General features: G+C 47.5%; 1 protein-coding gene across 4 annotated transcripts in view; it reads left to right on the forward strand.

Annotated features, from left to right (window-relative positions):
• Positions 1–26,523, forward strand: part of ANKFY1 (ankyrin repeat and FYVE domain containing 1) — a 69,267-nt gene extending 42,744 nt beyond the window's left edge. For 3 of the 4 annotated variants that reach the window (XM_055576858.1, XM_055576859.1, XM_055576855.1), the window contains exons 8-25: positions 175–379; positions 1,766–1,834; positions 2,042–2,241; positions 4,300–4,397; positions 7,617–7,848; positions 9,081–9,179; positions 9,418–9,571; positions 10,418–10,589; positions 11,423–11,541; positions 12,201–12,357; positions 13,271–13,471; positions 15,963–16,139; positions 17,934–18,081; positions 18,570–18,660; positions 18,964–19,088; positions 20,733–20,879; positions 21,863–21,953; positions 22,480–26,523. In XM_055576858.1, coding sequence (XP_055432833.1) covers positions 175–379; positions 1,766–1,834; positions 2,042–2,241; positions 4,300–4,397; positions 7,617–7,848; positions 9,081–9,179; positions 9,418–9,571; positions 10,418–10,589; positions 11,423–11,541; positions 12,201–12,357; positions 13,271–13,471; positions 15,963–16,139; positions 17,934–18,081; positions 18,570–18,660; positions 18,964–19,088; positions 20,733–20,879; positions 21,863–21,953; positions 22,480–22,612 — 2,618 coding nt within the window. In that variant the 3' untranslated portion in view covers positions 22,613–26,523. The remainder of the gene's footprint in view (positions 1–174; positions 380–1,765; positions 1,835–2,041; positions 2,242–4,299; positions 4,398–7,616; positions 7,849–9,080; positions 9,180–9,417; positions 9,572–10,417; positions 10,590–11,422; positions 11,542–12,200; positions 12,358–13,270; positions 13,472–15,962; positions 16,140–17,933; positions 18,082–18,569; positions 18,661–18,963; positions 19,089–20,732; positions 20,880–21,862; positions 21,954–22,479) is intronic. The other variant, XM_055576856.1, reaches the window with a different exon arrangement.
• The last annotated feature ends 382 nt before the right edge of the window (positions 26,524–26,905 follow it).

Here is a 26,905-nt window from a genome sequence, read left to right on the forward strand (position 1 = left end):
GACGGATGATAGCAAGCAGTCGGTGGCTGAATTCGAGTATGTTAAGTCCATGATCTCAATGATGAGATGTTCTCTGTCTATACGTACTGACCAGTACCTTTGAGGAAGCACTGGTCAGAATAGCTCACCCTGACTGTTGTCATCTGTGACCATTTCTTCTCGTTTACTTTCAAGGAGATCTCTTTGCTGCCACTTTCCTCATTAAGAATGGGGCCTTGGTCAATGCTGCCACATTGGGTGCCCAGGAGACACCATTGCACCTTGTCGCATCGTACATTTCAAAGAAACACTCGGCAGCTGTGATGTCCGAGATGGCACAGCTCACAGAGGCCCTCCTGCAGGCTGGCGCGAACCCCAACATGCAGGACAGCAAGGGCAGGTAAGCCAGGGTGCAGGTCGGCCACCCTGAGCACGGTTCCCAGAGTGTTATTTTCTGGTGGCACGTTACTGGCAGATGGGGACTTCGTGGTTTTTAGTCCAGCATTACTCAGTCTGAATTCTTTTGAAGTCACAGACACTGATTTGTTTTACAAATGAGAGAGGACTAAGGCCAGAGGCACACGGGGAAGCCGTTTCCCTCTTGGGTAACTGCGGTCCTTGGGTTTTTAAGCAGTTTTTGGCATCTCCAGAGTGGTCATTCAGTCCGTCTCCTCCAGGGAACTTTCTTCCCTCATCTTTTTCAGAGCTAATCGGATACCTTGAAGAAGAGTACACTATCACAAAGCAGTCTGTTTCATTTCTGTGAGGCCTAATTGTGTTAATCCCAGTTCCACCTTCTTGTACATGCTGCCACTTTCGACATCTCTACGTGCATAATTCGCTGTCTTCCACAGCACGTCCCTTTCCGCACTGACAGTTGTGTCATGTTCCTTTTGTCCCTTCCCAGAAATATTCGACTGAGGATTCCTTAAACTTTGGAATCTGAGAAAGGGTTGCTTGTCTTTGGAACAGTAGCGCGGGAGGCATTGAAGGGGAGTTAAGCCACCTGAATCACCAACAATAGAGGACCCGGTTTTTATCCTAGCAGCTCAGTATTTTATACCTTCAAAAAACCCTCTAAAAAAATAACCGTGAGGTTGCTGGAATAGGAAAATAGATTTGTGTGATGGCTAAGGTACTTATATAAGGTGGCTCTCCATGGACTCAATGTAATGTCATAATTATCTCATTTCTCAAGATTTTTTTTCTCCTTCTGATGATTGTCCTTAATTTTTTTTCTCCCAGCTGCAGTAAACTGTGATTTCTGTAGCTTTGGGATAGATGCCAGCCCGGGAGTCCCTGTGCTCTGTGGTGGCGTCTTCCTCAGGGCACATGAGGGCTAAATAAAAGCAGTGACAAGTCATAAAATGCCATTTTAGTCAGTTTCTGCCTGTTGCCACTCAGAATGTGTTTGAGTCTAACAGAGAAGTGTGGGAAGAAAAAAAATGTCAAAGTTGTGGAGGATAGGTAGGTGAAAGTAAGCGTACCTGTGGCAGAAACTGCTGTTTCAAAAACACGAGTATATGCTCATTCATTGAGTCAGTGTTTTTTTATATGTTTTCCTTTCACTGATTCTTGTATTTTTGGCTACTGAATAAATTGTAACATAATCAAATCCATTTTCATCCTTTGATCCTTGGTCATGGCTTTGGAAAATTGTTTGCCAGGGTAGAAAAAGACTGTGGCAGAAATGTGGAATTTCCTGTGGATTCTAATCACCTCCTGCTGTGAGTAGTCCTGAACTGGGCATGTCCAGAATTGACACCTCTTCTTTTTCATCCCATAGGACTCCCTTACACTTGTCCATCATGGCCAGGAATGAATACGTGTTCAATCAGCTGCTGCAGTGTAAACAGTACGTAGGGATCCCTGGAGCAATGAAAGAGCTGTTGGGAGGGTGGGATTGTGAGTGAAAGATAATGCTCTTAAAATGTCTTTTAGCATTATCAATTTTAAGAAGTAAAAGTAAGATTAAAAAAGTGTCCTTCAGGATGAGGCTGTTGACAGTACAAAGCATCTGAAGACAGTTGTACTTGGTGTTCACATTGCTTCCTCATTTCAGGTTAGATTTAGAGCTGAAAGACCACGAGGGCAGCACAGCTCTGTGGCTTGCCGTGCAGTACATCACTGTGTCTTCCGACCAGTCCGTAAACCCCTTTGAAGACCTCCCTGTGGTGAACGGGACTTCATTTGATGAAAACAGCTTTGCAGCCAGGCTCATTCAGCGCGGCAGCAACACCAATGCGCCTGATACAGTAACAGGTAAAGCACAGAAGACCCCTAAGAGCTGATGCGCAAGTCTTAGGCCCCATGAAATACTTGTCAGTGTTTTTACCGAAACGTCAGAAGCTGAGAGGAATGCTGTTACGAGAAGTATTTTGTATTTAATTTTAACCATAGTACAAAGTCTGATCTTGGGCTTCAAAAAATTTAGCCAGACCCTAAGTTAAGTCTGTTAAGCTGGAACACTTCTGTTTATTTAATGCAGTGAGATTCAGTCTTTCTGGACTCAGAACTCTTTTTACCCTCTTAAAAATCATATCCCAAAGGGCTTTTGTTTAAGTGGATATCTTTGGTATTTACCTATTAGAAATTTAAACTGAGAAAATTTTAAAAGCTGTATTAATTAGTAATAACAAATGATTTTATGTTAATGTATAACATTTTTTATGAAAAATAACTTTCAAAACAAAATTTAGTTTGAAGAGTGACCTGGTTTTTAATATCCGCAACTATATTCAGTCTTCTGAGATACATTGTTTAGTTAAAAAAATATGCCATCACACAGTTAGTAGTGGGAAAAGCGAGGCATATTTTAAGAGCGTTTTCAGATAATTGTGGATGTATTTGTTTGATACTGTAGCAAACAGAATTTATCAAAGGATAATTTTTTTAAAGTTAGTTGCATATGGAATCTGAAGCTGTATCAATGAACTTTTTGTACTTTGTTATATTAAAATCCATGGTCTGTATGTGCTTTGAATGGATCTTTTCTCCGTACATGATTTTGTAACATCGTGCTTTAGTGGTTTGGAAAATATTGTTTGACTGGGTTATGCACATCTTCAAAATGATCATTTATTTAGAATCCCCTATCTTAAAGAAGCTCACTTTAAGAAAATGTCTACCAGATACTCATTTTTGAATAACCGTAGCTTATTAGTTGTCATTCTTTCAAGTAAAAATGGTGCTTCATGGAAAAAACACTGTTCAGTCTGCAGGTAAAACAATGGCTTTGCTTTGTGACAGCTGTTGTAACATACTTGATGCAGACTTCTTGTTTGTCACACAGAGTTTTATTTAATTCATTTATTTTTGGCCACACTGTGCTTCAGGCAAGATTGTTAACATTTCTTGCCGGTTCTGTCAACTTTACGTACTTGGAGTTTTAATAGAAGTTCAGGAATATTATTTTTTCCTTGTTGCAATTTTCACTTGCATGTAATAACATAGCAGTATTTTGTCTCATTGCTTGACCTTGTTTTTAGTACTGGTATTTAATTTGGACTTTTCAAATAACATAGCTATAGAACATGAGACTTTGTGTTTATCCAAAAAGGGCATAAATTTTAACAGGAAGAGACAGCAGTGTTCTGGGACTAAAACCACTTCGAGAGGAAAGGAAGAAAAAAAAAATTGATTTTTTTCCTAAGATTTTTATTCAGAAAGCAGTGCTACCTAAAACATTTCTAGGCCAAGAATAAACATATGTAAGGCTATAGGAGTAAAACAAGTGTTTAAGGAGCATTTTCTGATAGAACTTCAGCTCACAGTGTCTTGAGAATGGTTATCTACCCCAGAGGTTCTCAGAGATGACGTCCCAGCCCTCACTGCCCAAGCAGCACTTGGCAACACCTGTTCGCAGTTTGATTGTCACAGTAAAGGTTGAGAGGGCTACTGGCATCTCTTGGGCAGAAGCCAGGGACACTTATAAATATCACACCGTGTACAAGACAGCTCCTCACAGCAAAGAATTAGCTGGCCCGAGAAGTCAGTAGCACTGCTGCTGAGAAATGTTCTTACCAACCCCAGTAAGGAGATGTAACTTCCCTCTGGTCCTGGGTGGAGGCTAGCGGCAAATCCAGGAAGGAGTGCCTGTCTTCTGACTTCCAGACCAAGTGTTTGCTCCCCACCCAGGCTCATCTTGGTCTGTGTGTCCACAAACAGAGAAGGCCTGTGTGGACTTAAAGTGGTACCCACTTCTGGTGTGGGCTTGTCAGCTGTGGGAGGTGGTGGGAAAGGCAGGGTGTGTTGCGATGTGAACTTGACCTAATTTTTATTTATGCAAATGGAAGAATGAATATGCCCATTTTCTCCTAGGAAATTGCTTACTACAGCGGGCAGCTGAAGCAGGAAATGAGGCAGCAGCTCTTTTCCTGGCAACCAATGGTGCCCACGTCAACCACAGGAACAAGTGGGTAAGCATGACAGGGCAGCCAGGCAGAGTGGCTTTGCTCTGTGAAGAAGTGGCAGTGGCCTACGGGTAGGAAAAAACAGATTACAGTCTCTTCAATGTTTGTTTAAAAAAAAAAGAATACGTGGGCATTGTTAAAAAACCAGCGTGTATCCGATGCTTTTATCCTCAAATATTGGTTGGTTGATTCATTCACAACCACTTCTTAAGCATTTGTGATGTCAGGTCCTAAACAGTACACTGTGGACTTCACGGCTACTATAGATTAGCAGACATGGACGCAGACCTAGCATGTTAGCATCTTAGTTTTTTATAACATTTTGCATTTGCTAAGGTTTTCAGGTTTTCCTTAGCAAATGCAAAGTGGATGGATGCAAGTTGGTGATATACGGGAAACCTGGCGTGCTGCAGTCCGTGGGGTCACAAAGAGTTGGACACAACTGAGCGACTGAACTGAAGGTTTTCCCGTGTGCATGTTTATTTAGTCTGCGTCTGACTCTAAGGCAGATGTTGCAGTGTTAAAGGGTGGTGGATTGAGTCAGACGTTTCTGGCTTTACCAGATTTCCCACTTCCCTTTCTGCTGTATGTGGTCTCAGGCAAATTGCTTGACCTTTCTGAGCTTCAGTTCTCATCTGTAAAGTGAGCTTAGTATTGATTTCAGAAAGTATAATTAAAGATCATACTTTAATATATGATAAAAAGAAAGAAATTTATTTCTTTAATATAAGATAAAAAGAAATAAATTTAAGTGTTTATTAGTGTAACATCTGGGATTTTAGAAACAACATGATAGTTATTTTTACTTTATAATTTTCAGACAGGAAGGATGTGCTCATCTTTAAGATCATGTTGATTTTATAACTGCTTTGTGCCAGGAGTCTTAAGGTTATTATCCCTTTGATTTCTCACAGTGGATCTAGAAGCAGCATGTATTGAAGAGACATTAACACCATCTGTAAAATCCCTCATTTCAGAGTCAAGAGCCTTGACACTCTGGGAGGTTAAGTGGCTTAACCATAAGTTACGTATTTTGTCAGTAACGGAGTCGGGATTATGATGCAGGCCCTAGGACATGCAGTTGCACCTCTCTCAACAGTGCTGGGCAGGGCAGTAAACAGTAAGCTTGGTGTAGAAGACAATCCAATGTGTCATGGAAGCACAGGGGAGAGGGCAGAGCTGTTTTTTTTCTCACCATTAAATACCTACTGATCTATCCGCTCCTACACCCACGGCTGGCCTGCTCTCCATCTAGAATGATGGCATGGCCTATAGGCATCAGTGACTGGTTTCTTGGATTTGTTCCTGCCATCATGTATCTCTGCCTCTGTCTGTCTCTCTGCTGTATCATCCCTTCTGCCCCCTGTTCATTTCTAATAGCTACAGACATGCTCTGCTGCTTCTCAAACTTGAAAAACATCCTCTCGCAGGCCCACAGTGTCTCCCAGCTGTACCTTCTCACCTTTGGCTGGCAGAGTGGAGGTCCAGGCTGGAGCCAGGAGGGAATCGTCTGGATAAGCAATGGCTTATCCCAACCTCTCATACTGGATTTGGACCCAACAGGATGGGTTTCAGGGGAAACTGCAGTGTGATGGTCCATGGGACCTCTGTGGCTCTCAGAGGCAAGGGTTGGAGAGTTGTTGGACCTGAGAAGAGAAGGAGGGAACTGACCAGGGGAGGAATTGTTGTGGGGAGGGCGAATTCCATTTTGTGATTGTAGAACTCCTTTTTAAACATTCAGGTGGGAGTATTCTGTAAGCAGTGGGAAAATTGGGTGTACACACAGGGGCTGGGGAGCTGGGTTTGAGAGTCTCCTACTTATAGATCCTGGTAGAAGCCACGGGGGTAGCTAAGCGAACCCAGGGAGGCTGTGTGGGGGAGAAGGGCTAGAGCAGAAGACTGCCCCGGGGAGGAGGCTCTATGGGGAGAGGGGAGTCCCCCAGGGCTGGTGGGGGGAAGGAGCCAAATCCTTGTCACCCAGTGAGATCACAGTGGCAGGACCTACAGGAAATCCAGGACCCAGAAAATCAAGAGGCAGAAATAAAAGTCATTAGGTAGAAATGAGGAAATTATAAAACCCAGCTCAGAGAGTTCAAAGTGGTTCTCTTTGGGAAGCAAACTTCCCTGGTGGTTAAGACGGTAAAGCATTTGCCTGCAATGCAGGAGACCCAGGTTCGATCCCTGTGTCGGAAAGATCCCTGGAGAAGGAAATGGCAACCCACTCCAGTATCCTTGCCTGGAGAATCCCATGGACGGAGGAGCCTGGTAGGCTACAGTCCACGGGGGTCGCAAAGAGTCGGACACGACTGAGCTACTTCACTTTTTTTTTTCCCTTTGGGAAAAGAAAATTTTCTTTTTTAGGAAAAAGAAGGTGGGTTCTTGGTATTTTTCACAGCAAACCTTGTAAGTAAAGTTCTTGGACTCGACTTGTTCAATAAGTATGTGTGGCTTCAGTAGGAGCTGGTGCAGAGCAGGGTACTGATGGTTGTTCCCATTTATGTGGGTGAAAAGTCGCACGTGTGTCTCCATGTGTACATGTGTATGTATTCACACGTACATACGCGTGTGTATGTCTCCCTGTGGCTGTTCTGTCACTTGACAGAAACACGAAACTGGCCGTGATGCTTCCTTCAGGGGAGGATAACTGGGTGGCGGGGGCTAGGTGTGAGGGGAAGCTTCTTCTCACCGTATTCTCTTGTACCTTTTGAATATTGAATCAGGTACCTGTAATGCCAATTTACAGTGTTTCTAATTTTTAAAAGTGGGAGAAGAGGGTCTTTTCTTCATCAGAGTTCCAGATGAAGTTGATAGGAACTGGTCAGAGAAGCAGGGTTTAGCGTGGTGGTCGACAGACAGCACGACTTTAGTGATGCTTGGAGGTCATCTGTGATAGTTCTTTAATAACAATCATGTATTATTTTTATAATTAGCAAAATAATTATAAAAGCAAAGTGAAGGGTGGAAATGCAGAAGATGAGGATCCAGGGCGTTTACGGAGGATGCTGGGAGGACATTGGAGGAATCTGGGACGATGGCACAGCATGGGGGAGGGAAAGGAGACCTGAGGAGCATGTGGGACAGAGGTCATGGAACTGGTGACAGGATGAGCCCAGGGCTGCATCTGGCGCTGGGGACCTGCGTCACAGCACATAGGCTGGCTTCATCCCTTTGCAAAGGGGCTCCCAGTCTGAAGCGCTCTGACCAGGGCCACTTGTTTCCGTTCAGGGAGAAACCCCACTGCACACAGCCTGTCGGCATGGCCTGGCCAACCTCACTGCAGAGCTGCTGCAGCAGGGGGCCAACCCAAACTTGCAGACGGAGGAGGCCCTGCCGTCCCCAAAGGAGGCCATGTCCTTGCCCAGCTCAGCGGACAGCAGCGTCTACCTGCAGACGCCCCTGCACATGGCAATCGCCTATAATCATCCAGATGTGGTGTCTGTCATCCTGGAGCAAAAAGGTAGGAATTTGGGGGTCCTAGTCCCCAAAAGATGGGGGTTAATATCCATCACTGTAACCTCTGAACTGTGTCATTAACTACAATGACACAGTTGATGTTTCTCCTATTGGTGAGTTTTCTTACCCAAAAAATCCTTTGAGGTCCAACCAGATAAGTGTATAGTCTGGTTCCGGCTACAGTTTTTTCCTGTGTACATTTGTAGGACGGGGCCTTCCCACTTCACCTGTGAGGTTAAGGTGTTAAAACCTTGTACTTCCCCTCTCTTATTTCGGGGGGTTTTCCCAGGACATACTTCAGGGGCAGGTTGAGCAGAGCTTTGCCTCGTTGTGAGCACTGTCTCTGAGAACTGTTACCACCGGTCTTCCACGAGTCGGTCAGCCCTCTCGTCCACCTCTGAGCCTCCCTGGCAAGTGAACCATGAGAGAGGAGCCAGAAAGGAGGGAGCCAAGGAGGCCCCTGCCATGTGGGAGGCTGATTTCCCTCAGAATGTCATTTTCCAGTTTTTTCTCCTTCCTGCCCTGAAATTTGTTTTACTCTTGCCTGCATCCTTGTTGTGAACAGCCTGTTTTCCTTTTGTGAACATCCAGTGGTGGCTCAGTGGTAAAGAAACTACCTGTCAGTGCAGAAGACGAGGGTTCAATCCCTGGGTCGAAAATATCCCCTGGAGAAGGAAATGGTAGCCCGTTCCAGTATTCTTGCCTGAGAAATCCCATGGACAGAGGAGCCCACTGGGGTACAGTCTGTGGGGTCACAAAAGAGTCAGACACAGCTTAGCGACTAAACAGCAGCAGCAGCGTCCTTGTTAAGGCCAGCATCCTTTAGCACTATGCTTGTGGAAGGAAGTGGGGTGTTAGGTAGGCTTTGCAGCCTTCTTTGCCCACACAGGAGGTATAAGATGGTAGAGCTTAAGTGTTTAAAAAAAATGTTTCCAGTTCATTGTTTGATCCCTTTTTGGTAATCAAGAAATTAATGTGTGTTTCCATAGTGGAGCCTGTTTTCCTTTTGTGAACATCCAGTGTTTTAACCTTTACAGCCATTCCTTTTCCTCATAAGCTTTGCTCCAAATTATCAAACATCTTGGCTTCCACTTCCCACAACAAGGTCTATCAGTTCTCTTTGTATAGAAGTGATCAGTCAGTCAGTTTGGAACTGAGCTTGCATTCTCTTGAGTACTTTCAATGTGATCCATGGGATGGTGAAATCAGGTGTTTTTTTCCTTTTAAAAAACGTAGCTAACGCTCTTCATGCCACCAACAACTTGCAAATTATTCCGGACTTCAGTCTCAAGGATTCTCGAGACCAGACTGTGCTGGGCCTGGCATTGTGGACTGGTAAGGCAGTGTCAGTGGCTGCAGACAGGCGTGCGCCAGAGGGTGGGTGTGCGAGGGAGGGAGGCGGAAGGGTTGGAGCTAATCGTTTGTGTAGACTAGCCTTTCTGTTTGGGTTAAGCTATAGTAATGTGGAAAACTGCTGGCCTTGCGAAGTCGAGAGGGCATGTTTGTTGTAGTAAGAGGCTGAGAAAGTGGGAGAAGCTGAGCCAGCATTAATTGGGGCTTGTCTCTTTTGCAGGCATGCACACGATCGCAGCACAGCTGCTGGGCTCCGGGGCTTGCATCAATGACGCCATGTCGGATGGGCAGACCTTGCTGCACATGGCCATGCAGAGGCAGGACAGCAAGAGCGCCCTCTTCCTCCTGGAGCACCAGGCGGACATAAACGTCAGGTGGGCTGGAGCAGCGTCTGCCACTGCACCAGGTCATGTTTGATTGACGTGGTTCAAACTCAGGGCCTCACTTGTAGGGAAGAGTTTTGTTCCTTGTTAAATAAAGGAAGAGAAATAGTAATTCTCAGAAAGTGCAGGTACAGTGTTGAGAAGGGGAACTCAAAGGGGGAATTGTGTACTTCAGTCTTACTTGAACCTTTTGAGACCAGGGCACAGTATGGCACAAAGCTTACCAAAATGGACAATCCAGAACTCAATTGTTCAAGTAGGGATTTCACTTCATAATGAAGAACATTCCAACAAATGAGCTATCAAAAGGCTCGAGGAGGAATTTCCTAGAAGTCCAGTGGTTAGGACTCCACACTTCCACTGAGGGGCCCTGGATTCAGTCCCTGGTCGGGAAACTAAGATCCGTAGTGCGACAAAAAACAAAAACAAAAAAAAACAGGAGGGAAGGCTTACAGGGCAAAAATACACAGTTAAACTTTTTTATTATTTTTGTTTTTAAACGAATTTATCTTCAGTGTCAGCTGACCTACAGTGACTGAATGGATGAACGTGTTTTGTCAGGTGGGTGGTCAGGGTGGCATTTTATCCAGAGGCTGTGGAAGCAGCTATAAGTGTGCTGAGCAGTTGGGTGCAACAGGATAGCATGGTGATACTCTTTTTTTAAAAGGCAGGAGGGACAGATGCTATTGACAGGTTGAATTTCTCTGAAAGAATATTGATGGATGTAAGTGAAGCGTGTTTGGGGTACAGTGGACTCTGGCTTCCAGGACGCCCAGAAGGGCACCCTCTGTCATTTGATCCCAGCTCCACACGTTTGTTTTGGTGTCCGTGTCCCAGCAGGACTCAGGATGGGGAGACAGCCCTTCAGCTGGCTATCAGGAATCAGCTTCCCCTTGTCGTGGATGCCATATGCACCCGAGGAGCTGACATGTCTGTGCCGGATGAGCAGGGGAACCCCCCGCTGTGGCTTGCACTGGCAAATAACCTGGAGGACATCGCATCCACTCTGGTGAGACAAGCTCAGCTTCCGCTGGACTTGCATGTGGGGTGATTTGTGTCAGAGGTGGATTTGGCACCTCCACTGTGATCATAACGAGCAGGAGATCTGCCAAGTAGCAAATTAGGTCAGGAATGAGCATTTTTAAAGTCGTGTTCAGGAAACTTGAGGTTCAACATAGTCACAGCCCACATCTTTTCTCAGGCTGTCTTTATCAAGAAAACTACCAAGAAGTAGGAGAGCTAAGGCCCCTCCTCCAGGGTCTCCTCCTGAGGTGGCTTAGCTGGCTGTGGGCTGCCCTGACTGTCACCACAGTGACAAGTTCTCAAACCTCAGGAGTGTCCCCCTTATTCAGAAGACAGAGCCCAAAAGCAGATACAACCTCAAAAGCTCATTCAGTTTTCTGAAGGGCTTGAAATGTGATTTTTAAGACATTTTGCACCAGAGTGTTTTAGCCAGTTGTTCTTGAGATTACCAGTTCTTAGCAGAGTATGTGTTACTGGGGGCTATAAGTAAGAGTGTGTGTGTGTATGTGTGTGTGCAGGCACTAGTCTGTGTTTTCTGTCCCTTCTAGGACACAGCTTTAGAAGGTGCTGATCAGACACATCTTTCTTTTATTTCTCAAATCCTTCCCACAGAACCTAGTGCACAAGCTTGCACCAAAGCAGATTTTAATCAGTGTTTGTAAAACGCGTGAATGGTACAGATTAAAATAATTACCAGTTAACTGTCAGCTGGATCTTACCTGAAAAATGTACGTAATGGTAGCTTAGGGCTGAGAGACGGTAATAAGCATGTTCAGCTTTGCCGAGCAGTGTTTGAGAGTGACCTGTGCTTCCCTGCAGGTGAGGCATGGTTGTGACGCCACGTGCTGGGGCCCAGGGCCGAGCGGCTGCCTGCAGACGCTGCTGCACAGAGCCATCGATGAGAACAACGAGCCCATCACCTGCTTTCTCATTCGCAGGTCTGAGAGGCCTGGGTATCCCTTCAGATCCTGTTTGGACTATTGCAAGCTGGCTCTCTTCTCTCTTATTCCAACTATAGTCTTGACATGCCTGTAGCTGGATTGACCTTCATATTGAAGGCTAGAGAGGGTCACTGTTCTGTCAGGTCAGGGCAGCCAGGGACTTGACTGTCTGATGAGGAAAGGGGTTCGTGTGCCAAGATCAGAGAATCTAAAAACTAAGCCAGTTTCCTGCTTTGGGAACCATATTGGCCCCTGTCATCAGATCAGACCCGCTCACACAGTGAGACCAAGAGGCTGGTGTGGAGGAGACCGAATGGCCTCTGCCAGACTCCATCCCGATGCTGGAGCCATGACAGCCTCCACGGCCTCAGAGTGCAGGAGGTGTGGGAGAGTGCAGAGTCAAGTTGTGCAGGACAGCGTTCAAGCCATGATTCTTAATCTTTAAATGCACACGAATCCCCTGGGAAGCTTTTAAGAGTTCTGATACCCAAGTTGCCTCCAGGACCAGTTGCTGAAGAATCTATGGGAGCAGGACACAGCAATATTTGAGACCAAAGACTACAGTCCTTGGCGGCAGCAGGCTTTCTGTGGGGTTGGATGAGGCTGCTGCTCCACGCCTGTCAGCATGCTTTCCTCTCACTTCCCCTTCCTTTCAGTGGCTGCGATGTGAATAGTCCCAGACAGCCTGGTGCTAATGGGGAAGGAGAGGAAGAGGCCAGAGATGGGCAGACCCCTCTGCATTTGGCAGCCTCCTGGGGGCTGGAAGAGACAATCCAGTGTCTTTTGGAGTTTGGTGCCAATGTAAATGCACAGGTATGGAGGGTCTCTCTTTTCTGGGTAGAGGGATGGTTACCCCAGTATCAGGGAAATCTCCTCTAATGTCTGGACACCTTGTAGTCGCCGGTCCTGGGCCCCTGCTTTACCATGAATGGGCCAAAGGGACAGACACAGGACGTGACTGTCTCCTGGGTCGTACAGATGTCTTGTTGGTGTTTAGTTTCTCGGTGGTGTCTGACTCTTTGTAAGCCCGTGGACTGTAGCCTACCAGGCTCTTCTGGCCATGGAATTTTCCAGTCAAGAATGCTGGAGTGGGTGGCCATTTCCTTCTCCAGGGGATCTTCCCGACCCAGGGAATCCAGGGATTGAATCTGCATCTCCTGCACTACAGGCAGATTCTTTACCACTGAGCCACCAGGAAGCCCCCACAGCCTATCTCATAATTGTAATTATTCCAGGTCAAAACTTTTTTCCTCTGTGTCTTTGTCCTTTCTACAAAGTGAAGAAGGTTTGTTCAATCAACTTATCCTGTCCGCATTAGCTACAGATGGCCATTGAGAATTTGTTCTAGTCCCAAGCTGAGTACTGTATTTAAGAAAATGTTCAATCGCTCAATGGGACATCCCTGAGTCACATTCCTTGATGCTTTTCAGCATTCTAGCCTGTGTGTGCTGCTTCACTCATCTAGCAGATGAGTAGTGGTTTAACTTAAAGGCGAGGTTGACTGCGCTTCTCTAAACCAAATGTGTTTGTGTCCCTGGGTTACTGGAGCATGGCGGTAGAGTGGCTGTCAGTCGGCCTGTGTTTGGCCTCTTGAAAAGATGATTTCAGATTCAGAGTGGCAGTGTTAATTCTCAGAACTGAATTTGATTTAAAACTTTTACTGTGTCATATTTTTCCTGGATTTTATCTTCACCTCGATGTTGAAATCTGTGCCTGGTCCCCAAAGGATGCAGAAGGAAGAACGCCTGTCCACGTGGCCATCAGCAACCAACACGGTGTCATCATTCAGCTGCTGATTTCTCACCCCGACATCCACCTGAACGTGCGAGACCGGCAGGGCCTGACCCCCTTTGCCTGCGCCATGACCTACAAGAACAACAAGGCGGCCGAGGCCATCCTAAAGCGAGAGTCCGGGGCTGCTGAGCAGGTGAGCGAGCGACACCCGGGCCAAACACAAGTCACGGACTAAACAGGTCTCTTCCATATAAAGGTGTTTCTTCAGTTTTGGCCATTCAGGTGCCTGGTCACTGCTGGATGGAATGCGCCTGCTCTGCCCTGCACGTCAGCCACCCAGTGGAGCCACGTGTACAAGGAAGGGGGCCTGGTGACAGGAATCCTCATCTTGCAGAACTGAGGGCACCCTTTGTGTTTCCTTGGTGTTTTACTTGCCCTAGCAATGAATATCCTAGAAAGGCTTAAATTGACCTTGAGGAGCTTTTGGGTTTTAGAGGAGCTGCCACCATTCAGCTTAGCAGTCTCGGTTGTCCTCGTTCTAGACGATAAGCTGTGGACCTGCAACAGCAGACTGGGCCAGGAGACTGTGGCAACCGGTCTGAGGTGGGAGCTGATGTGGGTTTGTCAGGTCAGTCCTCAGATACGTACCTCTCCATCCAGCTCTTAAAATACTGCTGAGATCTCTGAGTAGCCATTTATGAAGGTGAAATGGAAATCTGGGACCTGAACAAAAGTCCTAACATGGATGTAGACTTTGGCTTTGTACTTGAGGCTTCCGTGCATCCCTTTTCTTCAGCATTTGCCTCGGTGTGACTGATTGTGTAGGTGTTAACCTCACCCTTGCTCACATGGGGTAAAATGTTCTTGAATGGAGACAGTCCTTTCACCTTTTCCTCCCCATGTAGTGTGAAACCAGTGCAGATACATGCTGGGTGTATGTGCGTGTCGGGGGGTGGATGGGTGAACGTCTGTCTGATGTGAAGGATGCTGGGTGTATGTGTGTGTCGGGGAGTGGATGGGTGGGTGTGTGTGTGCTGTGAAGGATGCTGGGTGTATGTGTGTGTCGGGGGGTGGCTGGGTGGACGTCTATGTGATGTGAAGGATGCTGGGTGTACGTGTGTGTCGGGGGGTGGCTGGGTGGACATGTGTGTGCTGTGAAGGATGCTGGGTGTATGTGTGTGTCGGGGGGTGGCTGGGTGGACGTGTGTGTGCTGTGAAGGATGCTGGGTGTATGTGTGTGTCGGGGGGTGGCTGGGTGGACGTGTGTGTGCTGTGAAGGATGCTGGGTGTATGTGTGTGTCGGGTGGATGGGTGGGTGTGTGTGTGATGTGAAGGATGCTGGGTGTATGTGTGTGTCGGGGGGTGGATGAGTGGACGTCTGTGTGATGTGAAGGATGCTGGGTGTGTGTGTGTGTTAGAGGGGTGGATGGGTGGGTGGGTGAGTGATGTGAAGGATGCTGGGTGTATATATGTGTCAAGGGGTGGATGTGTGTGATGTGAAGTATGCTGGGTGTATGTGTGTGTTGGGGGGTGGATGGGTGGGTGTGTGTGTGATGTGAAGGATGCTGGGTGTATGTGTGTGTTGGGGGGCGGATGGGTGGATGTGTGTGTGAGGTGAAGGATGCTGGGTGTATGTGTGTGTCGGGGGGTGGATGGGTTGGTGTGTGTGTGAGGTGAAGGATGCTGGGTATTTGTGTGTGTCAGGGGGCGGATGGGTGGATGTGTGTGTGATGTGAAGGATGCTGGGTGTATGTGTGTGTTGGGGGGCGGATGGGTGGGTGTGTGTGTGATGTGAAGGATCCTGGGTGTATGTGTGTGCTGGGGGGTGGATGGGTGGATGTGTGTGTGATGTGAAGGATGCTGGGTGTATGTGTGTGTTGGGGGGCGGATGGGTGGATGTGTGTGTGAGGTGAAGGATGCTGGGTGTATGTGTGTGTCGGGGGGTGGATGGGTAGGTGTGTGTGTGAGGTGAAGGATGCTGGGTATTTGTGTGTGTCGGGGGGCGGATGGGTGGATGTGTGTGTGATGTGAAGGAATGTGTTGTGTGTGTAGCACGTCTCCCTTCCTTCTTCCCGAGCCCTCACACTGACATGATAGCCCTGGTATTTGGCGCGCCTCTGTGGTTGGATTTGAATGACCCACTGTCTGCTGTACATCAGGGGAACAACGTCTGTGACATACCGTTGGTGGCCTTCCCCAACGTGAATTATTATGCTGTGGCTCACTGAAAGAGGAGACTTTGGTGGAAATTTATGAAGGCTCATTGGGCTGCTCACAGGTCAGACTGGCGTTGCAGCTGTGGTGGTCGAGCGTGGGTGTTTGTTTTAGCCAAAGCAGGAGACGCCCACGGCCAGCATCGCCTGTGCCTTTCCCTGTGCAGCCCAGTGTTCTGCCGGCCTCCTCTCCCTGTCCTTCAGGTTATCTCTTGCTTGGCCTTCCAGGTCCACTCCTGCTGCAGGAGGATGCCAGGGCAGCTGGCTTAGCTCCCTTTTTCTGACCACATGGATGTGGCCATGTACACACAGTCCTCTGGACAAATACTCAGAGCGGGTCTGTAATTTGGGGGTTGGGGTGGGGAGGACTGCAGTGCGGCCTCTCCGGTGGTCAGTGCAGCTCACAGGTGCTCAGGAGGCATTCTTGCGGGGGACACCCACTAACATTTTGGTTCCCACTTGTTGCCTTAGGTGGATAACAAGGGCCGGAATTTTCTGCACGTGGCAGTTCAGAACTCTGATATTGAAAGCGTCCTGTTTCTGATCAGCGTCCAGGCGAACGTCAATTCCAGAGTCCAGGATGCTTCCAAGTTGACCCCTTTGCACCTTGCTGTTCAGGCAGGCTCCGAGATTATTGTCCGCAACTTGGTGAGTGTCCCTGAAACATTACTGCTGTGAGCTGTGGACAAAGCATGTTACAGGGTGTGTGGAGACTCTGTTGTCACAGGTGTTTTGCCAGGAATTGGGAAAGGCCAGTGGGAATTTAGGGAGCAGCCAGGACACTCGGGAGAGCAAGTGTGTCTGTGGGCAGCATGTCCTGCGCGCCCAGTGGGCAGATGCTGAGGTGAGGCCATGAGGGAAGGCAGGTTGTGGGCAGCAGAGGCAGGCGGGGGCATCAGGAGACGAGATCATGGCTGTCCACCTGCTCCGTGCCAGGCTCTTAGCTGGCGCTTTCCAGGGAGTGCTCTCTTTCTTTTTGTCATTAGTCTTTATTACTTAACATTTTGAGGCAGAATTCACAAACAACATTAGCGTCAGGTATACAACACATTGGACTTTCCTGCTGACTCAGATGGTAAAGAACCTGCCTGCAATGTAGGAGACCCGGGTTCAGTCCCTGGGTTGGGAAGATCTGCTGGAGGAGGAAATGGCAACCCACTCCAGTATTCTTCCCTGGAAAATTCAGTGGGCAGAGGAGCCTGGTGGGCTCCACTCCATGGGGTCGCAAGGAGTCGGACATGACTGAGCAACTAAACACATCATACTGTGTTTCGTTGTATATTTTGTGCAACATATTGATTTGATAGTTGTATATTTTGCAAAATAATCACCACGAATCTACTTAACATCTTTCACCATTCATAGTTACAAAAATGTTTTTCTTGTGATGAGGATCGGTTTTTTTTAAAGATGTATTTACGTATTTTATTTTTTGGCTGTGCTGGGTCTTCCTTGCTGCATGTGGGCTTTTCTCTAGTTGCGGTTGATCGGGGGCTACTCTTTGTTGTGGCACGCGGGCTTCTCCTAAGCAGAGGCTTCTCTTGTGGCGGAGCACAGGCTCTAGGCACACAGGCTTTAGTAGTTGTGGCTCTTGGACTTAGTTGCTTCGTGGCACGTGGGATTTTTCCAGACCAGGGATCAAACCAGTGGCCCCTGCATTGAAAGGCAGATTCTTAACTACTGGACCACCTAGGAAGCCCGAGAATTTTTAAATCTACTCTCTTAGCAACTTTCAAATATATGCTATGGTATTTATCCACTATGTAGTCTTTTCTGTTAGTAGCTGTCTTTGAAACTGTTAGAAAGTGGATGATAAATGAATATATATTATTTAAAGGGCCTTCTTGCTTTGATTCTGCACTTCTCTGTGTTGCTTTCTTTCTTTAAAAAAAATACAAAAATAGTATATTTTTATTGTGGAGAAACTTAAAAAACATAAGGACAGAAAGTGGTTAGTATCTCCCTTTCACTCCCAACTCTGCGTTGAGTTTGGTATATGTGCTTTTAAAGGACAGAAAGTGGTTAGTATCTCCCTTTCACTCCCAACTCTGCGTTGAGTTTGGTATATGTGCTTTTAAACACCTTCAGCGTGTATGCATGTGTGTGTGTGTGTGTGTGTACGTACACATTTCTCTATCTCTCCTTGGACATCTTGTGTCCACTGTGTGTGAGGACGGTGCAGATCACTGCAGTCCTGTGTAGTTTTATTATATCCCATAGTCTTAGTATATTTGGGTCCTAAGAAGTGGCTTTTTGGACATTTTGGTAATTGCTACTTTCCCCTCGGGACAGATTTTGTGGGCCTGAGCCTCCCCAGGAGTTAGCTCCCCGCTTAGCCAGGAGGGCAAACCCTGGCGGGCAGGAGATTGGCAGGCTTGCCCCCTTACGCCAGACCTTGGTTGGTGGTGGTAGAGCGGCTGCTCATGTAATCAACGTCATCAGCTTCTTGCAGGTGCCAAAGTGAATGAATTAACCAAGCACCGCCAGACTGCCCTCCACCTTGCTGCCCAGCAGGACCTTCCCACCATCTGCTCAGTCCTCTTGGAGAATGGAGTGGACTTTGCTGCTGTGGATGAGAATGGAAATAACGGTAATTCCCAGGTGTTCCCTGTGTGCGGTGCCAAGGGCCTCAAGCATTCCCTTCCTTCTGGGGTGGCAGGGCAGCACGCACCATTGGATCTGTTCCCCGTCCCGGAGATTGGCTCTTACAGGGGCCGGGCTGTGACAGGAAATGCTCTGAGCTGGGCATGCAGCCTGCTCCTTGATGGAGACCTGGGCAGCCTCCTGATGTGAATGGTGACCCTAGAAACCCAAATGGCTTTTTGTGAAACCATTAAATCTCACCTTTAGATAACTGCAGAGGCACAAAGCAAATCTTAGGAGGTTGCATTTAGATTTATTCTTGGGGGCAGTGAAGACTGGAAAGGAGGGCTCTGTGAGCGGATGGTGGCAGTGCTGTGAGCGGATGGTGGCTGCTCTGACTGGGTCCCATTCATTGGGAGATTTGTGAGGCCGAGAAGAATTGAGATGCTCTGTGTGTGTGTCTGGGCTCGCGCTGTAAGAGGATTTCCTCCCCAGCTCTTCATCTTGCTGTCATGCATGGCCGACTCAACAACATCCGGGTCCTCCTGACAGAGTGCACCGTGGATGCTGAAGCGTTTAATCTACGGTGAGTATGTGTGGTTCAGAGCAGAGGCCAGGTCTCCACGTCCCCTGGTGCGCCCCTCTGAGCTGGTGGTCACAGGCATCTTACATGAGCCCCAGGTGCACAGTGCAGAACCGGTCACTAGGGCACTTGACCAGCTTTTAGTGCCCTGGAACTTTTCTTTTTGAAAATACGTTTTAGGTAAACTTATATGACTGTTGTGTCCTTTGGATTTATCCAGCATCACAGAGTTCAGACAGCCCCATTTCTTTTACGCATGATGGCAATGGCAGATACACACCTAACTTTTCCAGTTTGTCTTCTCAGAGGCCAGTCGCCACTGCACATTTTGGGACAGTATGGCAAGGAGAATGCTGCAGCCATCTTTGATCTCTTCTTAGAGTGCATGCCCGAGTATCCTCTGGATAAACCGGATGCAGAAGGAAACACAGGTACGTGGTGAGGCTCTTGTCGGTCCCGTCTCACCGGTGTTCCTTGCTTCCTGGAAAATCAGGAGCCCAGGCACACGTGTCATTACTGAAGGACACTCAGCCCCGTGCACTTCGGCTGGGCTCTGCGAGTGGCATCACAGATCCCTGAGGTGGAAGTTGGCAGTGTCTGACTTTAGGTACAAGCACATCTAAAGCGTATCTAGTGCTCCAAAGCCATATCCATGTCCAGACAGGCTGGCCCGCCTGTTTCTGTTGGCCTCATCTACCTTGTATCTAGTCAACTAGGTCCCTTCCTAAGCTTTCAGGTCCGGAGAGAGAGAGGAAATACAGCTGCCTCACAGGTGCTTCAGAAGGAGGAAATGGGTCATAGTACATATTCACAGAGAAGGCATGTTTTCTACAGATAAGGGCTGATGTTTGATTGAGGGGGTTAATAAACAGGCCTCTCTCATGGTAGTACTCTCACCACCCACAATCACTGTGTTAACTTGTGTAGCTTCCATAGTGCTTTTGCTGTACTTTTGCCTTCATTTTCTTCCTGAAGACTCACAATAACCGTATAAGGTAAGCAGTACATGCAGTGTGTTCCCACTTTTCAAGTAAGGAAACAAAGATGAAACCCAGGTCTCTCTCCCCAGCCCAGGGCTGTCTGAAGTGTTCACTGCTGCTGCACCCCCGTTCACGCCAGACAGAGCCTCTGTGGCCTTTGACAGCGGGGCTGTCACCGTGAGGTAGCCCGACCTCTGCATGGAACCAAATGTTTGGTCGTTCCTTCTTGACCTTGGGAAGAATTCTTGGCCTTGATTCATGGACATGTCTTTAAGCCGGCAGTGGCAAGCCTAAGCTTCAGGGGGGTCAGCCTAAGCTTCAGGGGGGTCAGCCCTGGGAGTGAGCTGCTGGCCCAGCACCTGCTCCAGCGAGCAGCGTGGTCCGGGAGCTGGCAAGCAGGCAGGTGCTTCACGCCCAGGCTTCTGAATTACACAGACCTGGTTTCAGATACCCAGCTCCATCATATCTCTATGCCTGCTTCCTCCTTTGAAATAATAACCTAATTTTTGTGAATCATTTTCAGAATTAAAGAATTTAAATAAAGTATCTGTGAAATGTAAGTAAAAAGGAGCTGCTGGTAGCTGTAGTCGTAGGGAGGACCAGGAGGGTGGGCTGGCCAGAGCCTGGGTGTCCACTCCTGGCACAGGAGAGAGGCTCCATGGGGTTGAGTAACTTTCTGGAGCAGGCTGACCACACTGGTTTATGATTTTCTCCGTGTGTGCACACCTCACCAGTCTTTAGAATTTGTTGCATTGTGTGGAGAGTGTTCTGTGCAGGAGGAAGGCAGCTGAGACAGTGGTGCATATTTCCCGCGGCATCTGCTCCCTCCTCAGTTCTCTTGTGGCCAAAGCTTTGAATGGGCAAGAGTGTGTCTCTGGAGCCCCTGGCTCTTGACTGGTCCTTGGCTGCAAGATGTTACAGATCCTCTGCGGAGCTCTTACCAGAGCCGCAGGGCCCTCTGTGTGTCATGGGGACTTTGCTAACGAATGTCCTGCCAGGGCTGTGTCCTGCCCTTGGCCATCCTCTGCTGGCCCTTTGGCAGGGCCAGGCTGGGCCCGGGTGGGCAGTAGCCCTGCATGTGGTTTTGTTTTCCAGTGCTGCTCTTGGCATACATGAAAGGGAACGCCAACCTGTGCCGTGCCATCGTCCGCTCGGGGGCCCGCCTGGGGGTGAACAACAACCAAGGGGTCAACATCTTCAACTACCAGGTCGCTACCAAGCAGCTGCTCTTTAGACTGTTAGGTGAGTGGCCTGTGTTCAGCTCCGTCAGTGCAGGCACCCTGGCAGTGTCTGTTACCCAGGTGTACTGGTGGTCTTGAAATCTCAGGATGACTTGCCGTACAATCTGAGATGGTAGTTTTCGAGGCACCACATGGTTTAGGATTTTGTCTGTGAATGCCGCAAAGCGCCTTTGAGCAGGGTTGGGGAGTGTCCTTGTTAGCAGTCTCTTTACAGCGTGTCCTGCTTTGGGGCCCCGTCAGATTCCCGCTTTCCCAGATCCTATGGGAAACCCATTGGCTCCAGGCAGGTCTCCCCAGTGCTCCTGGCTACGTGTCTGCACACCCTTCATCCTTCAGCTGATGCCGAATCTTTCCATCCTTCAGAATGGCCTTTGGTTTAGCCCCACTGACTTTTCCTCCCCTGTGTGACCCAGTTAGAACAGGCAGACCTCAGTCAGTTTCCAGCCACCACAGTAAAGTGAATATTGTGATGAAGTAAGTCAACACGAAGCTTTGTGGTTTCCCAGTGCATGTAAAAGTTATATTTATATAATACTGTAGTCTGTTGCATACGTAGTGGCACTGTCTAAAAAACAATGTATTTATATATACTTTATTGCTAAAAAATGCCAAAACAGTTAAAATAGTAACATCAAAGATCACTGATCACAGATTACCATAACAAATATAATACTAATGAAAAATTTGAAATATTGTGAGAATTACCAAAGTGTAACACAGACCCATGAAGTAAGAAAATGCTGTTGGGAAAATGGCACCAATAGATGTGCTCCATGCAGGGTCACTACAGATCTTGGACTTGTGAAAAAGATTACTGTATCTGCAAAGCAGAGTGAAAGGAGGCATGCTCTGTTGCCCTCTTGTCCCTCACATCCCTCTGCCATGTGTTCCTTTGTTTCCTGGTCCAGTTCCCTTCTCCCCCTGCTGCCCGGTTTGGCCGGACACAGTCAGTATCTGACAGGAACGGGTCTTGTGCTGTTACAGATATGCTGTCCAAGGAGCCTCCGTGGTGCGATGGCTCCAACTGCTACGAGTGCACTGCCAAGTTCGGAGTCACAACGCGCAAACATCACTGGTAAGGCCCGCCCCAGTCAGCCACCAGAGGAGTAAGGAGGCTTCTGCAGGTTGCTTCTGCCTTTCCCCACGATAAACCACGAACCTGCAAGGGCCCGGGACTCTCCTGGGAAAAACATGACCACGGGACCCTGCCCACGTCAGAGACGTAGGGAGGCCAGCAGACACTCAGACGGTTGGCTTTCCTGTGGAATGCTGGGGTCCATTGTCCTAGGCAGCCTGTCAGGCCTCGCGTCATCTTCCCCAAGTGTGCGAGTTCCCTAGCTCTTGCTGAGCCTGTCTTGAGCCTTAAAGCAAGAGGCTTTTTCCGGATCACTCTAACTTAATTACTGGCCAGAATTTTGTTACCATGGACTGTCAGTTATACAGGCCTCGGTGTGAGTGAGCCGGCAAGGGGCAGAGCTGACTGCCGAGCACCAGGACGGGCTCGCGCGTCCGCCGCAGGGGCTGCCGTGACAGTGCTCACGCGCCCAGCCGCAGTCTACTCGCAAGAACCCCTCTCACACCTCTTTTCTTTGCCTCCACAGTCGTCACTGCGGACGTCTTCTTTGCCATAAATGCTCGACCAAGGAGATTCCTATTATAAAGTTTGACCTGAACAAGCCTGTGCGAGTTTGCAACATTTGCTTTGATGTCCTGACTTTGGGGGGAGTCTCTTAGTGAGCCCCCAGGAAGGTCCAGGCCACATCCTCAGTCGCCTCCCCAGCAGCTGCTCTGCTCACCAGCCTGACCCCACCCAGAGCAGGAGCTGGCAGTCGTCTTCCCGCGGCAAGAGACTGGAACAGTTGTGGACCAGGGGATAGATCCCATTTCAGACAATGCTGTATGATTGTCAGTGTGTCAGACCATGATCGAGGTCACTAGGTGTCTCACTAGTCGGACCAGGCCTTTTAGCCTAAGTGGTAAATATGATAGGAATTAGACCCCATTCTGCTAGCAATGTACAAGGACACTTGAAACCCATTTTCTCTTCCAGTAGCTTAGTGTCCATCTCAGAGCATTCATGACGTCTCCTGCCTGGGCGGACTTCCCAGTCTGAGCCTGACCGTAGGAAGCCGGTGTCTGGCTGCACAACGAGAGCTGGGTCTCCTCTAGGGTGAGTGGCTGTGGACTTCTCTGCACAGTGTTTTCATAAAGGTAAATAGGATCCTCTTGGCCTGAAGTTCTCACTCTTTTTTTTGTTTTTTTGGAAAAGCTAAGCTGTATTTTTAGTGAACTACCCCTTTAAAAAAGGTGAAATCTTTCTAAACAGGGTTCAAAGATGAGAGCTGAAAAATTGTGGCCTTAACAACTGAAAGCTTTACCGGTATTCATACTACTGGGGTGTCCAACTGCACTCTGGCAGCTTGACACCTCCTAGCAGCCGTCTTGTTCTCTCATCTTGCCATGTCCTGTCTGTGGAGTCCTCAGTTACCTGCCGCTAGGCAGTGGTAGAGAAAATGCACTTTTATTGTGCTGCACTTTTTATATAGCTGCATTACTGGTGATTCCAATCTAAAAATCCATTTTCAAAAATACCCTCACATGTCTGTGCATCAGTGATTCTACCAGTCAGCTTTGACTGGACCTCAGCTCACACTAAGTCTTAAACGGAAAACTCCCTCGGAGTGTCCTTTGGAGCAAGAGAGTCACACGGGGCCAAGTGAGGAGAGGGAATCTGCAGCCTCAGACCAGCAGGTCCCATCTCCTTGACATGAGTGTTTCTTGCTAAAAACCTTCCCAGTTACTCTGTGAGCACCCTCACAGGGGGTGCCTGGGTCCCAGCTCTGCGTAGGTTCTTGATCTTCCCTGTGAGAGCCACCAGCCAAAGGCCCTGGCCAAGCATGTGTGACCCCATTTTGGAAGGCTCATGTGCTGAATGAAGCCCCCAGAACCTGTCAGGCCTTAGTCGCTGCTAGTACATATATATTAACCCTGAGGTGTTAAACTTCTTTTTTCTTTTGAAGGTTTGGCCAGTTTTTTTAAAATGCACATTTAGAGGGAAACTTATACCACTGCTTTGGAAAAAAAAAAAAACAAAAACACTCTGATATGAACAATATGTGTTGTACAGCTATACTCAGAGATTAACAATCTCAATCATATATACTGTTTTTTTCAGACATTTAGTAACCACTACATTTTTTTTTTTTTTTTTGCATTAATGAAGTGTGCATATATGTGTAAAAGGGACTAAATATTTTTTTGCAGCAGTCTGTTTTTTTGTTTGGTTATTGGGTATGTCCTCCATGTCACTGTAGAATTTATACATCCTGTTGCCTAAATATGTGTGTAAAATGAGCTGATAAACCAGAGTGCTACTTTTTTTTAATATTTCTGTGATTTATAAGATACATATGCTTTCTATGTTAATATGAGCTTGTGCAGTGTTTCAAAGAAAAAAATTAATTACAAGAGTTCCCTATCCCCCCAAAGTCTCTGACCTATTTCATACTGAATTTTTCTAGAAAAACAACTGGTCTTGGCAAACACCTGACCATGTGGAGCATGTGTTCAGTTTCCATTTTCTGTTGCTTGAACAGGGCCTGAGTAAGTAGACCTTAGTCGGGTGGTTTGATTCTGTCACTGGAAAGTAAGGTAATTATGCTTCAGGTATGAATCGAGGTGTTTGGTACTTTTATCCTGTTCTTTCACCGTCCATGGTGGAGAGAGGAGGATGGAAATTGAGTGAGGGATGAGGCTGGTTGTCCTGCCCCTGTCGTAAATATACCAATCTCAGTAACAATCCTGCCTCTAACTGCACTCTAACAAAATCTTATAATCATGTCTGAAGTTGTCAAGCTTGTTTACCTTCACAGAGTCCAGGGACAGTGATGGTACTTAGCCTCCACGGGTTGGGGGGAACGTTCTGTGAGCTCTGCAGCATCTTCAGAGTGCATTCTTGTAGATCTAGAAGAAGCACCTTTCCATAGTCTTAGGCTCTCCCTGGCTCTCTCGATGGGCGGGAGGGCCACTCTCTCAGTTCCTCACGTGGTGGCTGCTCTGGGGGGACTCGACATGCTCTTGGTCCTCTTTGTGTTCTCCAAGCCATCGAACTTGACTCTAGAACAAACTGCCTGGCTGTTCTTGTCACAATTTAATCCATAGCTTAAAGCTCAGTTTTATTCATTCAGAAAGTTGCCAGTTGTGGGTGAGTAGAGCAGGAAGACTAAACTTGATTGAAATATAATTTGCTGCATCAGTCTACATTGTTAACTCTAAGTTAGCTTTTTACCTGCCGCTTGCTCATCAGATCTGAGAGACAGCATATTCTTACGTCATTTTTTTTTTAAAGATGAAGGTACAAACTGTGCTGCGTTTAAACAGAGTGGCTAAAACTAACTTGCTCTTATCCTCGAATACAGGAAACTTGCCACAAACTTAAGTGCCTGCGTTTAGGACTTCTCAATTTCCAGTTCTTTTTAGTGGTGTCTCACTGAATGACATGTTAGAATGTGTGTTCTGTCTGGAATTTGTTGCCAGTGTGTTGTCAACCCCAGTTACTGATTCAGTTGAGGCCGGATTAGATTGCCCAGTTCACCTGCCTCTCTCTCTCCAGGAGTGGGGGTCCACGTGACCGCTGGCCCTCTACCTCAGAGCCCTGAGTTGTTTGTGACCACCCTTTTCAGCATCCTCACCGCTCCCCCCAAATGGGCTCCTCGCGTGGAGCTCAACGTGCTTGTGGGTTCACTGCCACTCCTGGTTCATGTCTCCCACCTGTCGTATTACACGGGTTGTGCTCATCTTATCCATAAGCAGGAAGTGGACAAAAAGCCTTGGGACAGGGGAGAGCCTTGATCTCCATCTCGGTTTTGTTTTATTTTTAATCTGGAGGAGAAAACCCAATTGAGCTATGTAATGATTAGATCTGAAAGGCAAACTCACTCTCCAGGTGACAGTAGCATGGCTCCCCACGCCCAGCCAGGGAGAGGAAGAAGCCGAGGGCAAACGATTTCCTAAAGGGGTTTGGAAGCCACGTTCTCATTTTGTGGAAGTAATTCAGTGAAGAGCTGACTTATTTGACTAAAACACTTACTGAATTTCCAGAAGTTACAATAGATGCCTTAAGGACTTTTTTTGAAAGATCATTCATTATACAGTTACTTTTTTGTGTGGCATAAACAATATACTAACCTGTTAAAACAGACAGCGTTGGTGTTCTGTAGCTAGGGAGTCTTGAGTTGGCAGCCTGCTCAACTTAATGACTTAACATCGTTTTTTGGGCAGATGCGTGGAGTTGGCTGTTACCATGACATACATCCCTGTGTGCTCTACCAAGGGGGAGGCCTGGGCGGAAACCGCAGGCACATGTTTAGGTTGGTTGCTTTGGCTTCCAAGCCATTCCAGGTGGTGGTCAGTGTGGGGCGAGGGCATCAGGAGGACCATGGCGCTTATCAGCACTGTTTCTTTGGAGTTCGTGTAATGGAATGTATTTTTCCAATATTGATATTTGCATTTTCTGTAACAAGTCCTTATAAATAAAATGAGGTAAAATTGTGCATTTAAAGTGGAAACCTTAATAACATTTGTAGTTCCTTTTAACGCAAAAAGTACCAATAAGAATTAAATACACAAATTTTTTTTAAACTCCTGACATGTGAATACATTTCTTTAACAACTACCCTCCAGGAAAGTTTGAATTTCCAACACTTTTTTCAGAAACACATTGTTGATAGCAGTGAAAAAATAGCTGTTGTGGGCATAACCACCAGCTGCCTGGATGTACTGTGCTCTTGGCCCAGACTTCAGCTCACGGTGACACCCGTGACCACAGCTGCTCCGGCTCAGCCCCCTGACCCCACTGCAGCTCTTCCGCAGACCCTGGAAATTCCCTGACTTCATTATTTAGGAGTGACTCGAGAAGATCCATGGTGAGGTTTCTGCTGGCTGCGGTCTGAAGAAAGGACTGTTACTGTGGGTTTCAGAGAAAACTAAGGCAAGAATAGTGGTTTGCAAGTTAAAGTCTAGTGATCC

This window comes from Bubalus kerabau, chromosome 4 (genome assembly GCF_029407905.1).
Source record: "Bubalus kerabau isolate K-KA32 ecotype Philippines breed swamp buffalo chromosome 4, PCC_UOA_SB_1v2, whole genome shotgun sequence".
Taxonomy (NCBI): Eukaryota; Metazoa; Chordata; class Mammalia; order Artiodactyla; family Bovidae; genus Bubalus; species Bubalus kerabau.